The sequence below is a fragment of the Staurois parvus genome, unplaced genomic scaffold (assembly GCF_062004578.1).
Source record: "Staurois parvus isolate SC_StPar_1 unplaced genomic scaffold, SC_StPar_1.0 ptg000432l, whole genome shotgun sequence".
Classification (NCBI taxonomy): domain Eukaryota; kingdom Metazoa; phylum Chordata; class Amphibia; order Anura; family Ranidae; genus Staurois; species Staurois parvus.
The window spans coordinates 4,691,664-4,709,087 of record NW_028318228.1 but is presented as its reverse complement, the minus strand read 5'-3'; the positions used below and the strand labels follow the sequence as shown (position 1 = coordinate 4,709,087).

General features: G+C 39.7%; 1 protein-coding gene across 1 annotated transcript in view; it reads left to right on the top strand.

Moving 5' to 3' along the window:
- The window catches only part of ST8SIA2 (ST8 alpha-N-acetyl-neuraminide alpha-2,8-sialyltransferase 2), a 432,330-nt gene that overhangs the window by 320,094 nt on the left and 94,812 nt on the right, over positions 1 to 17,424 (top strand). Inside the window, exon 5 of the mRNA XM_089687649.1 lies at positions 4,559 to 4,852. Coding sequence (XP_089543775.1) covers positions 4,559 to 4,852 — 294 coding nt within the window. The remainder of the gene's footprint in view (positions 1 to 4,558; positions 4,853 to 17,424) is intronic.

Genomic DNA, 17,424 nt, shown 5'->3' with positions numbered 1-17,424 from the left:
AGCAGGTATATCCAGAAGATAATACTCATTTTATTGAAGAAAAACATAATAAATTGAGACAGTAGTCTTCTGCTAACAAAAATTAAAAACAGTAACATTTTCATAATTTCAGAAAATCTATTTGCAAAAGTCCCATATTACCAACACTTGACTTTCCAAGACTTGGATTTTTAAGAATTAATGGTTGTCCGATACCCATGCAGAGCTATTGAGTGTCCTTTTTCCCATACCATCTGATATCCGTTTCTAAACCCCTGAGCTCAACAGGTATGAAGAACTCAAAGAAGGATTATAAAGTAGCTAGTCATACGGAGTACAAAGCCCATTGAATCACTATGTAAGAAGACACAGTCTTCAAAGTCAGCACACATTAGCATTGTGATTGCAAAGATCCCTATTAAAGGAAATCTGAATTCAAATAACATTCTTTTTTGCATTGATGTGAGGAGAGAACAGCTCATTTGATTAATAACGGAGTAGGCGAGCCTAGTTTGATCCCTGTGTCTCCTCTTTGTGACTTTGGACAAGTCATTTATATCTTGGTGCTTCAGGCATCAAAATGACATTATTCGCTGTTTGAAGTAGGGATTTATAGTCGCTGAATAATATCTATTGTGCATCAAACACATTTTCTGAATTACAGTTATATAGTTAACCAGGTTGGAAAATAGACACATGTCCATCAAGTTCGCTGTCTCATGAAGTCTACCAGTTTATGTCTACTGGAATATAAAATAAAGCATTCTGGGCAACTATAGGGACCAGGGGCGGACTGACAACTCATGGGGCCCCCAGGCAATAGGGGATCATGGGGCCCCTGTGTCCTTGCCCAAACTCAAAAAGCCTATGAAAAAGGTATCAAAGGCATCTCATGGGGCCCCCTACTGACCCCGGGCCCTCGGGCAGTGCCCGAGTTTCCAAATGGTCAGTCCGCCCCTGGTAGGGACACTTGGCTTACAAAGAGAAAAAGGTCCTGGAGCATTTCTCTACATTAGGCCATTATTGCTTAAAGTGGCAGGAAAACTATAGTTGAATGTCCAACTTCGGCTTCCTCCCCTTTCCCCCAACTCCATAGAGCACTTCCAGAACTCATTTTAAATTAAAATGGTGTCTTTCATTTGTCCTAGTAAGGTCACTCTTTTCATGCCTCTTTCTTTGGCAGTTTTGGCACATTCCTAAATGCTGCAGAGAACAGCTTTACATAATGATGTGGTCCTTCTCTCTACACCAGTGGTCTCCAAACTGTGACCTGTGGGCCAAATGCAGCCCTTTGCTTGCCTATATTTGGCCCTTTGGGCACTATTCCTCCCACCGACACCAACAAGGAATCACCAATCCTTCCACTGACACCAACAGTGGGAAACCATTCCTCTCACTGACACCAACAATGGGGCATTTGTCCTTCCACAGAGACCAATGATGGGACACTATTCCTCTAACTCAGGGGACTCCAAACTGTGGGTTGGGGTCCCTTTGCTTGTCTTTATCTGGCCCTTGGGGCACTATTCATCCCACTAATATGAGACACTTCTGCCCACTAATACCAGCAATGGTGTATAATTCCCACCACTGACATCAACAATGGGGCAATATTCCTCCCCCTAATACCAAAGATGGGGCACTGTTTACCCTCACTAATGTCAGAAAAAATTTATATTCCTGCTCTCCACAGTCCCCCGGAGATCCCTACTCTAACTTATACCAATGATGGGACACTATTCCTCCAACTGAGACCAATGATGGGAATTATTCCTTTATCTAATACCAATGACGGGGTACTATTCCCCTTTTTACTGACTACAGGCACTATGCAAATTTTTTACTCCCATTGACGTTGGGGCATTTCCTACTCCCACTGGCCACTCTGGCCCCCCCTAAATTCTGACAGACAGTAAACCGGCCCCTACTGGAGACCCCTACTCTACACCACTCTACACCTACTATACACTCTACTATACACCTAGGCCCAATGGTGTGGCAGAGCTTTGACACCCTGAGTTCAAAAGAAGTGGGTTGAATAGAGTGATTGTAAAGTCTATAATATTATTTTCTTAAAATAACAAACAGGTTTATACTTACTTGCTCAGTGCAATGAATTTGCACAGAGTGGCCCCTAACCTCCTCTGCTCGGGTGCCTGCTGGCACTTCTGGTTTCTCCTTTTTTTGGTGTGCTACCATATGAAAATGCTTCCTATCGTGACACACCTGCATGCTCAGTTGTGAGCCCTGCATCCATTGATTACTATTAATCCAGTTGTTTTTTTTACATTTTGGTTTTTCCCACCTGGTTCTCTTTAATATGTAGGTTGCTAGGTAAATTTAGCTTTGGCTCCTTCTGTAACCAAGGAAACAATAATTGTTTGTTCTGACCTGTTCAGCGTCTCATAGGCTGGGATTTTGACAACTTACCCCTGCTCCTGGAAGAAACTTCCAGAGCTTAGGGTGGGAGATTCAAATTGACCAGCCCGAATATTTATCAGGTTCCTGGCCAATCCCTGGAAGAGTAGTGTCCAGAAAGGTGCTGTAATGTAGATAAATAATCTGAGATACTGGGGATCAGAGTTCCTCCTCCCCAGGAGGGTTCCAGAGGTGTAGGGGCTGCTGTGTTCAGGCAGCCTATAGACTATGTCAGACTTTTTCAACCAGGGTCACCAGGCATCCTGGGGTGCTTTCAGGTTCCTTCATGGGTGCCTTGGCAAAATGCTCAACAATTGTATACAATTGGGCCAAGCTAGCCTTTTAGTTACAAAAAAACACAGTAATTTATTGTGCGCCATTGCAACCTTCTAGAAGCCAGCATACTAACAGTCAATGATGTCATCAGTTGATAAGGAGAACATCAAGCACCTGCACAGTATCCTTGTTTGCCCCTCCCCTACCCTTCTCTGTAAGCATTGGGGTCACATTAGCTGAGTGAGGGTGAGAATATAAGAGAGAAGAGAAACACTGGAATACTAGTCAGTATCAGTGTGCAAAGGTGTATTTGTTGTGTAAAAAACATTGGGTGTCCTATGTGTTTGGATGTTGCTGCATGATGCAAAACTATTAGTTTAGTTTTTTTTTTACACTTTAGAATGGGGTGCCTCAAGAATGTGCAGACATTTTAAGGGTGCCTTGATTGAAAAAAGGTTGGGAAACACTGAACTATGCAACTTTTCCAGAGGGCCCAGAAGAACCAGGACAGGGGACTTGAATGGACTTTGCCCAAGAGCTGTTTGCAGAAAAACATCACCAGGGACCTGGTCCTGAGAGGTGTAATCTCGCTCACTGGACTGTGCCTGGTGGAAGCTAGAAGGGGGCAGCTCTCCTGGGTACTTGTGAGTAGTGACTCGAAGTTGTTCCCTGAGACTGTGTGCTCTAAACTGCTTGGGCTACCGACAGTTGCATGCTGATGTGAGGTAACCAGGCAGCCAACAATTTGCCCCTTGGTCTTCAGCTGTGGGGCCTTGGACTGTTCACCATTAACTACTACTACTACTACTAGAAGAGACTTTCCCCTAACCACTAGCTATTACTGAGCGTTTTGAAGTACCCCACGCCCAACCCCTCTCCTGTTAAAAGTTTCTTCAAGCAAAAAAAATCTCTTGACTGTTTATTGGAGCCAGCGTGAATTGACTGTTACTTGTTTGGATGGGCAGCTGCTATAGTTAAGGGGAAGAACTAGTTAAATTCAGCGCCCCTTACAGGGGTAGTGCTACATATGTACGGAAGTGATATTGCAATACCTTATATTTTCTAAATTGTAATTTTTTAGATTGCTCTGTTATATGACACTATGGTGGGTTTCTCAACTAAATGTCAACATGTCAAATTGAATAGGTAATTGTAAGATTATCCACTTAGGGATATAGTGGACCTATTGATTTTAACAAATACTAACACTTGAAATTCCTAGGATGTCCTTAAAAAAAAAATAATGTGATATTCCTCATTCCAATAACCATGTTTGTTTTCATTTTTAAGGTTCTGCAACATTTTTCATGTTCATTGATAAAACTGATTATCGAAAGTGGTTATGGATTTGTTGGACCAAATAAAATGATGGCATTATAGTTGATTTTGTATGCTGGAACTATAATCCTTTTGCTCCTACAATGATGTGATTTGTTTTATCAAAAGCCTTTCAATGGGAGGAGGAAATCAGATACTCCTTGGGTGTGTGGGAAGAGGGATTGCAACCTATCCTCCTTTCAGTCTGGGTGGGGCTGTGGTGTGGTTGTACCGCTTGAGCATTTACTAAAGCTGCATGGTGCAAAATCTGGTGCAGCTCTGCATAGAAACCAATCAGCTTCCAGGTTTTATTGTCAAAGCTTAATTGAACAAGCTGAAGTTATCAGCTGGCTATTGTGCACAGCTGAACCAGATTCTGAGTGCACCAGTTTTAGTAACTCTCCCCATGGTAGCTTTACCAGCATCCTTTGAGAGGTATCAGGTGAGCATTGCACCTAAAAACGCAGAATCACTTTATTATACATATCTATACAATGTGAGATTTTTTGAATAGGTTACTCCACAATTGTTGCCATATAAATAACTAGATTGATGTACTTTTTTATAGATGTAATCTTGCACCTGTTGAAGAATATGCCAAGGACGTTGGCACAAAGACTCATCTTGTAACCATGAACCCTTCGGTTGTCCAGCGTGCCTTTGAGGATCTTGTCAATGATACCTGGAAAGAGAAATTTTTGCAGCGTCTGAAAAGCTTGAATGAAAGCATCTTGTGGATCCCAGCGTTCATGGCCAAAGGGGGTGAAGAACGAGTAGAATGGGTGAATGACCTTATTATCAAACACCATATAAATGTGCACACAGCTTACCCTTCACTACGTCTACTCCATGCAGTCAGAGGGTAAGAATGATTTTACTTTTCATCTTTTCAGGTATAAGCTATTGTCCAGCATAGCTATAGAGGCCGGTTTCCATTGTGCAGTACAGGCTAGGTCTATGCTAAACTAATCTATTAGTAGGTGGTGGCTGCTGGAGTGTTACAGAGCTTGCTGACTGCCTATATTTCTCTTGTACTCCAACAGAGAGTTTTCCCACTGCAGGTCTGACAATTTTAAAAATCTCTTTTGCTTGGAATTCCTCCTAAGCTATGTATAGCAATGTACTTTTTGATATGTTAGTGTTCTTAGGTTTTTGTTTTGTGAGAATTGGTGAAGTCACTACTTTGCTTCTCAATGTTCTCCTTGCTGGAAGCTCTGACATAAGTAAGCAAAACCCTGCCTCTACCAAGCTGGCCACCTCTTCACTGAGTCACAGTGCAGAACAAGGCATGATAAGTCAGTAATGGGAAAGGATCTTCTTTGGGGATGTTACAGGCAATGCTGGTGACTTGTCCTTTGCTCATTGTCTGCCCTTTTTGGGAACAGATTCAAGTTCTTCTTTAAACACAATTCACTTTTGACTTGGCTTCAGCTATGCATTCACCTACTGAATCGTAGTCCAAACTAAAAACTGAATCTCCAACCCAAATCTTGATTGTACTTTTTGATGAGAGGTGGGAAAGGGATAAAACCCCTGTCATATTCTTACTGCTAACTATCCCCTTCCATCACCTCTGCTCACAATGACAAAGTTTGACAAGCTTTGTTTTCTGTGCCATCTCTTTAGTTAACCTTTAGTTGCTTTAGTATCCCTTTATCATGCATTAAATGATTGTTTGGAAAATAAAAATGTATACATAAATAAGACATAGATATAAAATTTTGGTTTAAAAAAAAGTGAATTGAAACAAAACCATTAAGGATTAACAATTAACCCTAGATTGAGTTCACTGTTAAAGAGAGCTCAGAAGTAATTAAGGACGTCCTAAAATTTTTTAAGAACATTACCCCCCCCCCCATAAAGAAATTGTAAGCAGGTACAACAGCTTTTTGGCAGAAGGGAATTTACATAGTTCCAAGTGCAGTGGGCACTCCTGGCATCTGTAAAAAGCCGCCAAATGGCAGAAGAGTAAGGACACCAGGCCAGAAGAAGCTTTGAAGACGTTGGCAGTGGAGGATGGAGTGGTGATGTTGCTGTCAGGAGGAGGGTACACCTAGAGTATGGTTTGCATACTGGCACATTATGGCAGGACTTGCTGCTGCTCCCGCTACAGTACCACGTTATTAAGCTCTTAAAGGTTTGTTCCCTACTACACTGTAAGAAACTGGAACAAGAAAAGAGTTTGGCTTGAAAAGGGTTCGGCAAACTTCAAAGAAGTCAAAAGCGTCAAAGAAGATGAACCTAAACCCAATTAAAATCAATAGGAGCCAAATCTGTCAAATCAAAAATACTCATTTTCTGGGCTAATAGGCAAAGGTTTGTTAAGAAAATTGCATAGTGGGTGAACACTGCCCTGGAGAACTGTAGCTGTCAATCATGATGCCTGATTATAACCAAAATGTAAACAAAAAAATTGGCAACCCTAACCCAGGAAGCCCACTTGCTGAATGACATCTACCTGAGCTGTCATTGGTAATGTAAGGGAAAGGACAGCACAGTGGCTAAATGGGCAGCACAGTGTTTAAATGGTTAACACTTCCACCTGGCAGTACTAGGGTTGTTGGTTTGAATCCCAGCCGCGGCACCACCTGCCTGGAATTTGCATGTTCTCCCTGTGCCTGCATGGGTTTCCTCCAGGTACTCTGGTTTCCTCCTAAACTCCAAAGACATGCTGGTAGGTTAATTGCATCCTGTCTAAATTGGCCCTAGTATTTGTATGTATGAATGTAAGTTAGGGACCTTAGATTGTATGTCCCTTGAGGGTTAGGGACTGATGTGAATGTACAATATATATGTGTAGGTATTGAGTAAATTGACGGCACTATAAAAGTACCTGAAATAAATAATAAATAAATAAGTACAGGAGTAACTGTGACATCCTTGCCCAAATGAGGTCATGGAAAGTGTACTAACATTTAGCAGCCAGTCATATTTCAAATTCTGATAGTAAAACTGCCAATGGGTGCTGCTGCTGCAGATATTGTTGCCTGGTACATAAGCACAGACCTTTTAGCACAATTACAGAGCATTGTAGGTTATAGAGGTCCCAACAAGGCTTAGTAAATCCATGTAATGCTCCTCTTGGGGTTGCAAAGAAAGCTAATGGTATTCAAAATAAGTCCATAATTTAGATCACATTTTCCTCCTGTAGCACAAAGGATAATGGAACTAAATCTGTGCAAAAGCAAGTAAGCTGAAGTATAGGTTGCAGGCATGAATGTTGTCACATGTAATGTTCATTGTGAATAGAACTCATAAATAGTTCTAAGTATAGAGTTTGCAAATTAAAGGCCGTGAATCAGAGGGTTGTGGAGTTAAATAGCTATAGTGCTAGCTCTACAGGTCAGCAATTGTTTGATTTTTGTGCTTTTCTTTGCTATGTGACGAAATACGTGCATTGGCAGGAGACTACAGAGGGATTGGAGAACATTAGCTAAGGCCTTAGCGCTCCGTAGAAATGAAGTTATTTATTCTGATAGCTTAAAAAAAAAAAAAAAAAAAGCCAGAGATCCTTGAGATTTAGCTGGCATGAATTCATGTCTGCAACTGCTCTAGTGTAATAAGCTTCTTTAAACAAGTATGTTCATAATCCTGGCACTGTGGTCTCACCCCAACCTCCTGCAGATAATGGGATTCATGCTGGCCTTGCATCAGGAGATCGCTATACCGCTGGTAGCAATAAGCACTGCTGAAAGTTGGTTGTTTATATGATTGGGTCACTATTCTCAGAATCTTATCTCCAGGAAGCTGAACAAAGCATAAAGAGAGCTGTATATTAGTCTTCAGTGTCATGACTCTAAAAATACCCATCAGAGCTTTCCTATGCACCTGCCACAGCTCAGCATGGCCTAGAGGAGCTCGTCAAAGGAGACAGTTCACACCACAACAGATAGGTAGGGAAGCAATACCTCCTCTGACAATTGACGTTAAAGGAGCAGACGAGGTAAATAGTCTAATAATGGGATATACAATGACAGAGAATGGTTGATGCAAATCCATCTAAACAGAGAAAATAAAACTGTGGTCTTCAATACCGGACACTTTTACCCCCTTCCTGCCCAGGCTCATTTTTAGCTTTCAGTGTCGTCACACTTTTAGTGACAATTACGTGGTCATTCAACACTGTACCCATATGAAATGTTTATCTTTTTTTAGACAGATATAGTTACATAGTTAGTCTGGCTGAAAAAAGATAAAAGTCCATCCAGTTCAACCATAGAAAAAAAAAAGTTATAATCCTACACCCACAGTTGATCCAGAGGAAGGCAAAAAAAACCCAGCAAAGCATGATCCAGATTGCTCCTTCAGGGAAAAAAATCCTTCCTGATCCGCCAAGAGGCAATCAGATATTCCCTGGATCAATTTTACCTATAAATGTTAGTTTCCAGTTATATTCTGTGTATCCAAGAAAGAATCCAGGACTTTTTTGAAGCAATCCACAGAGCTGGCCAGAACCAACTCTTGAGGGAGTCTATTCCACATTTTCACAGCTCTCACTGTGAAGAAACCTTTCCATGTTTGGAGATTACATTTATTTTCCTCCAGACGTAAAGAGTGCCCCCTTGTCCTCTGTGATGACCTCAAGGTGAATAGCTCTACACCGAGTTCACTATATGAACCACTGATGTATTTATACATGGTGATCATATCCCCCCTTATGTATTATACATGGTGATCATATCCCCCTTATGTATTATACATGTTGATCATATCCACCCTTATGTATTATACATGGAGATCATATCCCCCCTTATGTATTATACATGGTGATCATATCCCCCCCTTATGTATTATACATGGAGATCATATCCCCCCTTATGTATTATACATGGAGATCATATCCCCCCTTATGTATTATACATGTTGATCATATCCACCCTTATGTATTATACATGGAGATCATATCCCCCCTTATGTATTATACATGGTGATCATATCCCCCCCTTATGTATTATACATGGTGATCATATCCCCCTTATGTATTATACATGGAGATCATATCCCCCCTTATGTATTATACATAGAGATCATATCCCCCCTTATGTATTATACATGGAGATCATATCCCCCTTTATGTACTATACATGAAGATCATATCCCCCCTTATGTATTATACATGGAGATCATATCCCCCCTTATATATTATACATGTTGATCATATCCCCCCTTATGTATTATACATGGAGATCATATCCCCCCTTATGTATTATACATGGAGATCATATCCCCCTTATGTATTATACATGGAGATCATATCCCCCCTTATGTATTATACATGGAGATCATATCCCCCCTTATGTATTATACATGGAGATCATATCCCCCCTTATGTATTATACATAGAGATCATATCCCCCCTTATGTATTATACATGTTGATCATATCCCCCCTTATGTATTATACATGGAGATCATATCCCCCCTTATGTATTATACATGGTGATCATATCCCCCCTTATGTATTATACATGTTGATCATATCCCCCCTTATGTATTATACATGGAGATCATATCCCCCTTTAATCTCCTCTTCTCAAGAGAGAATAAATTCAGTTCCTCTAATCTTTCCTCATAGCTGAGCTCCTCCATGCCTCTTATCAGTTTGGTTGCCCTTCTCTGTATTTTCTCCAGTTCCCCAATGTTCTTTTTGTGAATTGGTGCCCAAAACTGATCTGCATATTCCAGATAGAGTTTTCTTTTGGTGGTATTTAATCACCACTGGGGTTTTTGTTTTTTTGCTAAATAAACAAAAAATTTCAACAATTTATCAAGAGTTTTTCTTCATTGTTTTAAAATTTTGCAAATAAACTTTCTTCATAAATGTAGGCCAAAATGTATTCTCCTACATTTATTTGGTGAAAATAGCCCAGATCAGAGTATATTTATTTAGTCTGTAGGAAGCTTTGAGTCCACAAACTCTGGGATATACTGTATCTGAAAATTGATCAATCCTGATGTACTGATGACCTATCTAATTTCTTCAGGCCCTAAAATGTGAGAACAGTACAAATATGCCCCAAATGACCCCTTTTTAGAAAGAAGACAGTCAAAGATATTTGGTAAGAGGCATGGCCCATTTTTTTTGAAGTTGTCATTTTTTGTCACAATTTTTTGGAAAATAGATACATTTTAAAAATATGTTTCTCTCTTTTTTTTTACATACTATCTTTAGTGGAGTACAGCGTCATCATATAACTGGTGTGACTGGTATGGCAGTCAGCAAAATCACTGACTGGTGGCAGTATGTAAAAAAAAAATTATTATTATTTATATTTATAATATTTTTTTTTCTTTTCTATTGTTTTTGCATTTTTGTTTTTTACACACTGTGACCACAGCAATACATTTTTACCATAGTGACACTGTACTACTCTGGGGAGGTGATCAGGTTTTTTGTTTTTTTTTAAATCTTATGGTACACACCAGTCAGTTGCATTTTTAAAATTCCTGCTTGCTGCATCTTTGGTGCATGTTTGGTGCATTTTAGAACGCTTTTACAATGATCAGTTTTTGATCTGTTTTTCAATTAAAAAAAGTGGAAGATTATGCGTTTTTACTGTGTTTTTCAATGGAGCAATGTGAAAGCAGTCAAAAACGCAACTGAAACATAACTGACCGGTGTGATGAGTTCCTAAGGATTGAAAGGAATTCATTTTTCTTCCACTTTTTATAACGGGAAAACTGATCAAAAACTCATCAGTGTGAAATTGCATGTTCACAGAAGTACATCAGGCTCTGTTCACAGTAGTACTATTTCAGATGCAACTTGAATCGCATAACATTGCATAACAATGGAAATCACATGGTGACCATTAAAGTCAATGTAACTAAGCACGGTGTGATTTTGGAAAAAGTTACTGTACTACTTTGGTGTGATTCCAATGTGGTTTTGTTCCCAAAGAATATACAGACCGCACCCAATTTGCATCCAAGTTACACTACATAAGCACACTGAAAATCAGAACAAGATTGGACTGCTGTACTGTGAACTTAGAATTAAAGTGATTGTAAAACCTATGAAATAAAATGAACAAAGCATATCCTTCTACAGTGGGTATTTGCCTGTATCAAAAACTCCTAGTGTGAATTCTATCTGCTCTCTCATTTCTCTGCTATCTGCATGAGTCACTGCTGACAGTCTATGCCAGTGGTTCTCAACCTGTGGGTCGCGACCCCTTTGGGGGTCGAACAACCCTTTCACAGGGGTCCCCTAAGACCATCAGAAAACACATATTTCTGATGTGTAAAGAGCAGCTACTGTGTAGAAAGCAGCTGCTGTGTTAAATGCAGCTGTATTGGAGGTAAAACGACACTCATGAATTATAATTACTGGGTAAATAATTTTATGGTTGGGGCTCACCACAACATGAGGAACTGTATTAAAGGGTCATGGCATTAGGAAGGTTGAGAACCACTGGTCTATGCTGACACTAGACATTCCCAAGAGATGGCCCCGCCTCCGTCCTGCACACAGTAGATGATTGACAGCTTCAGCTGTGCATGTTTCCCTATGAGACTGTGTAGAGGAGGATGTGTTCATTCCCTGTACTTGGGTCTCAGATTACACTCTGTTCCCTGCTTTATGCTTTTCATCATTTGATATCAGAACCCCACCCCCTTCCTTTTGCAGCTGAGAAATGCTATATATTTTCTGTACTTTGTATGGCTGTAGAGGAGATATGGCTGCAGATAAACAGGTATAACTTTTATGTAGGAGGATTGGTTCATCTCTGTGTATAACCCAAGTCTAGTCACTTCAGTGAGAATATCTAAGAATGTACAACTATTTGAATACTTTAATTTTCATCACAGATGTGAATTTCTACAAAGACAACCCAGAATAATATATATTTATATCATATGAATTGCAGCAAATGTGATTTGATAAGATCAGGTTCCCCCAGGAAATTGGAATATGCCATTTACTGATGACTCTGAATTCTTTCTGTCTACCTTTCATGCAGACTTTGCAAATAAGTGGCAACCCTTAAAACTGTTGCCACATACAATTGTTGAAAGAATTCTAACCCTTCCCACCCGCACCTTGTGTTTTTCACCTTGCATTGATCATGTAGTTTCATGCTGTCTTTTGTTGCCCTGTACACAGAGCCATTAGTATAATAAATCTTCACAATCAGGTGTCAGAAGTGTCTGTTTGTGTTCAAACATGAGGCATGAGACATGGAACTGCACAGGTCAATGTATGACCTCTGTCTGTAGTCTATGAAACTACCTATCCCACAATCCCTGAGTCTCTCAGTCTAGTGCTGGTGTAGGTGAGAGAACACCATTCAGTCTTTCATTACATTAACACTCCCATGTTTGTGATGCAACACAGTGGAAATGGAAAGGCAAGAGGTTGTCTGTCCTTTTAGAAAATAGGACAAGCTTGGTGAATGAATGCATGAACATAAGGGAATCGACCAATCATAACACTACAAAATACATCCAAAATATGTCAGCCCATCATTGCAAGGTATAGGCCCATACACACGATAAAAAAAAATCATACGAAAATGTCTGTACAAGGAAGGATCAGTCAATTATCTATTTGTTAGTATAATGCTTTCGATAGCCGATTCCAACTGGTGGGATGAAAAAACCAAAGGTGCAAGCTAGAAAAGTTTTATCGTACATGAACACAACATCTGATTTTTACTCAATGTGTACAGTAATTGTATGGAAATAAATGAATAGAAAAAAAAGTGCATGATCGGAAGCAAATAACGGCCCAGAAGAAGGTGGCAACGAATATAGAAATCATCCACAAGAAAGAACATTTGTCTGTATAGACGGAGAAGTTTCATACACGTTAATACCATTGTCGGTTACATCATAATAAGCACCTTTGTGGAAAAAATGACCATTTGACCGATTTTCTCTTAGTGTGTACTAAGCTTAGGGCAAACACAAAAAATCCGACAGGAAAGATAAGTACACTAATACCTAATTATGTGAATTTCAACATTTTTCTGTATATATCTTTCTGAGATAGCAAAAAGTATCACTCAAAGCCATTGTTGATTTTGCTTTTCTTGTCACATTTAAATTGATATTAAAGAAAATTAAAAAATAACAAACATGTTATACTTACCTGCTCTATGATGTGGTTCACAGAGCAGCCCCGGTCCTCCTCTTCTCAGGTCCTGCGTCAGCACTCCTAGCCCCTCCTTCCTGCCGAGTGCCACCAGAGCAAGCAGCTGGCTAAGGGGGCACCCGGGCAGGTTCGCTCCTGAACCGCTGCTCTGCCTGTCTATTCACACACAGAGACGTAGCTCTGTCCCACCTCTTTTCTCTCCTCTTTGGCTCCCGCTGCTCTCTCATCCAGTGAGGAGGGAGAGCCGAGGCGTTTGTGCACATCGATTCCTGGGGCTCAGGTAAGTATAAGAGGGCTGCTGCACACAGTTTTTTTTAGGATGCATGAAGGTAAAAATTCTTGGTCCTTTACAACCAGTTTAAGATTAGTGGTTATTTCCATTTAAAAAACATTATCCCCCTATATTTCTTCCTTTACCCCCCCCTTTTTTTTCTTTTTTCTCTTTTTCTTCTTATTAATATATTTAACAACATAAGTTATACTACATTGTTACCTTGCCTCTTTCTCTCCCTCTTTATTTGAAGACAGTAATACTGTACATACATTTCCCCGATATTCTGTTGTCAATATGCTGTCTATTGCCTACAATTATTGTCTTTACCCTTATGTTTTGATACTAAAAAAACGTTTGAACAAGAAAAAACATTATCCCCAACACTGAAATTTTACAGTTATGCTGCATAGAGAGAAACAGACCTGTAGCTAAAGATAGGATTATTGTTACAGAACATGAATAAATAAAAAATGAAACACAATACAGTATTTTATTTGAATAAAAACCATGCAGTCTGGGAAAAAAGTAATAATTTACCCAATATTTTGGAAATGATGAATATGAAATACCTAACACTGTATTTTTCAGGCCTCACGTCTAAAGGCTGATTAGTGTCACAGATTTGCATTTGGCTGTTTTCTTGAAACAAAATTGCTATGTTTACATTCTGCAATAGATTAGCAGTTTTTCCATTATTGTAAAACATTTTAACGGAGATCAAATCTGACCTATAGGGCAAACAGCTACGCTTATTAACATACATAGAGGTAAACCATTTTACCTGTAAAAAAAAAGGAATTCTGTTCAACCAATTTTGTGATCCAGACTCCTCAGGTCTTGGTGAAAACTTCACAGAGAGAGGTTCTCCCTAATGGAGCCAAAAAAAAACCTGAAAAGCATTCTAACAAGTTCCCACTATTTGAAAAAAAGTTTTGGGTTGAGATATACTTTGTCCACTGCGTTCCCTGGTCCTCTATGGGTCAGAACAATTTATTCAACTATGAAGCAGCATATTTGGTGATAGCTTTGTCTTTAAAGTAACAATGCAATAAAACATTATTTTTGGGGGGATAAACTAGATTTCCTTTTGCCAATATTGCCGTGCAATAATTATTTTTCATAATATATAATCTATAGACAAAAATCTTTAAAACTATTTTTTATTTCATATTGACCAGTGTTAGTTTTTAAAAAAGTACTTTATATGTAAATAAAAAGTATACATTCTATTATAAAATTCACTCAGCAGCCACTTTATTAGTTTCACCTTGCTAGTGCCAAGAAATCATCCCCCACACCATTACACCACCACCAGCCTGAACCATTGACACAAGGCAGGATGGATCCATGCTTTTATGTTGTTTATGCCAAATTATGACCCTACCATCTGAATGTTGCAGCAACCAGTCTGCCCATTCCCCTCTGACCTCTGACATCAACAAGGCATTTTTGTCCACACAACTGCCCCTCACTGGGTATTTTCTCTTTTTCGGACCATTCTCTGTAAACCCTATAGATGGTTGTGCGTGAAAATCCCAGTAGATCAGCATATTTTTGAAATACTCAGACCAGCCCATCTGGCACCAACAGCCATGCCATGTTCAAAGTCACTTAAATCCCCTTTATTCCCCATTCTGATGCTTGGCTTGAACTTCAGCAAGTCATCTTCACTATGTCTAGCTGCCTAAATGCATTCAGTTGTATGTGATTGGCTGATTAGCAATTTGCGTTACCAAGCAATTGAACAAGTGTGCCTAATAAAGTGTTCATTCTGTTTAAAATGAAACTAATATGATGTTTCTGGTGCAAAACATGTTAAGGTTATTTTTGGTTTTGAACATTTTTTATTCAACATTAAAAAATAACAAACCAAACGAAGGGAAAAACAAAAAAAATTTAATATTGATGGTAAAAATTTCTTTAATGAGCAGAAAATAATAGCTATGAGGAGAAAGGGAAGAGGAATTATTTTTTTATTTCAGGTTCTTATATAAATCTGTAAATTTACGCAGTGCTTTACATATATATTGTACATTCACATCAGTCCCTAACCCTCAAGGGTCATACAATCTAAGGTCCCTAACTCACATCCATTCATACACATACTAAGGACAATTTTGACAGGATCCAATTAACCTACCAGCATGTCTTTGGAGTGTGGGAGGAAACTGGAGCACCTAGAGGAAACCCATGCAGGCACAGGGAGAACATGCAAACTATAGGCAGGTGGTGCTGTGGTTGGGATTTGAACTGATGACTCTAGTACTGCCAGGCGGAAGTGCTAACCACTTAGCCACTGTGCTGCCGGCTTAGGGTTGATTATGATTAACTAAGAGGTTGACTAGAAATACATTTTATTTATTTATTTGTTTTACTTGTAAGGTTTATATAGCTGATGTCATATGCTGATCAAAGGCTACACTTTTGATCTACATATGAATGAAAGTGTAACTACAGTGCAAAGCCGGCCATACACGGACCGAAATTCAGCTGGTTCAACAGGGTTCCTGTCAAATTTCAATCCATATATGGGCAGAATGGTAGTACAGAAGTCGATTGACTGATTGACTTCTGTACAACTAGCCTGTTGGGTTTTTCCAGATCTGTCAGTGCCACCAGCTATAGCTGGCACCATTAATCATAGTATTCTGAAAGCGGGGAAGGCCCCCTGCTATCAAAACACAATAGCACAGTGGGAGGATTCCCCCATCCACATCAAGTATGTGGATGGGGGAATGGGATCTTTTTTTGTTCAACCTGCTGGCTCAATGAAAATAAAAATGATGAATGTTTGGGCTGTGTTTCTTACATTGTTATACTGAATTATTCAATGACACGTGCAGATAATCTGCAGGTGTCCCTATACAGAAAAGTGGCTGCATTTTGACAGGCACCTCTAGTAGGTAATACGTAGCAATTCTCAACTGGCAGGGGGGGTGTCGTGATGCTAGGTGGAGAGAAGCAGGAGCTGGATGATGCCTCCTGGAAACTTTGTTGAAGTTTAGGACATACTTCTTCATTTGAAATGTAGTTAAACACATCCTCCAGTTGTGTAACAGAAAAAAGCTTTCATTTTTTTTGTTTGTTTATTTCCGAATCAATGTATATATATATATATATATATATATATATACTGGAATTTTTATCTATTTATTTATACTAGTAATGATGGTGATCAGCGACTTATAGCGGGACTGGCTAACTGCCACTGACATCTCCAGTGACACTAATACAGTGATCAGTGCTAATACAAAGCACTGACATTTGACAATGACACTGGGCATTAAGAGGTTAACATCTGGGATGATCAAAGGGTTAACTGTGTTATTACTATGTATTGTGGCACATATTGGTTCTTATCTCCCTGTTTTCAGAGAGATAAAAAACCAGCATGTCCTCGCTGACAGGAGAGAGATCTGTGTTGTTTACACCAGGGGCGGACTGACAACTCATGGGGCCCCCGGGCAATAGGGGATCATGGGGCCCCTGTGTCCTTGCCCAAACTCTAAAAAGCCTATGAAAAAAGGTACCAGGGGCATCTCATGGGGCTCCCTACTGACCCCTGGCCCTTGGGCAGTGCCCGAGTTTCCAAATGGTCAGTCTGCCCCTGGTTTACACTCACGGATCTCTCTCCTGTCAGTTGCTCTGCCGATCGCCGAGTCATGGCCATGAATCGCTGACTGGAATCTGATGATTGACCCCTACAGGAGCCAATGATAACACACGCGCTCGCCCCCTACCCGGGAATGCAGGATCACAAATATACACATTTTGCATATATTACATTATATATATATATATATATATATATATATATATATATATATTGCGCAGAGCGGTTGCCCTCTAGCAGTAAAACTGCTACAGGGTGGTTGACAAGTGGTTATAGAGGACCTTGACTGTGGAAGCTTTACTAAAAATTAAAGTTAGGCACAGGCGAAGGACTAGTCAGCAGTATTGAATGTGCTTTCCCTTGCAGCTGATCTTCCCGCAGGATTCAGATACAGATACTTGGCACCAGTACAAATTTACAAATTGGGCCTTGACAACTAAGGTTGCATACA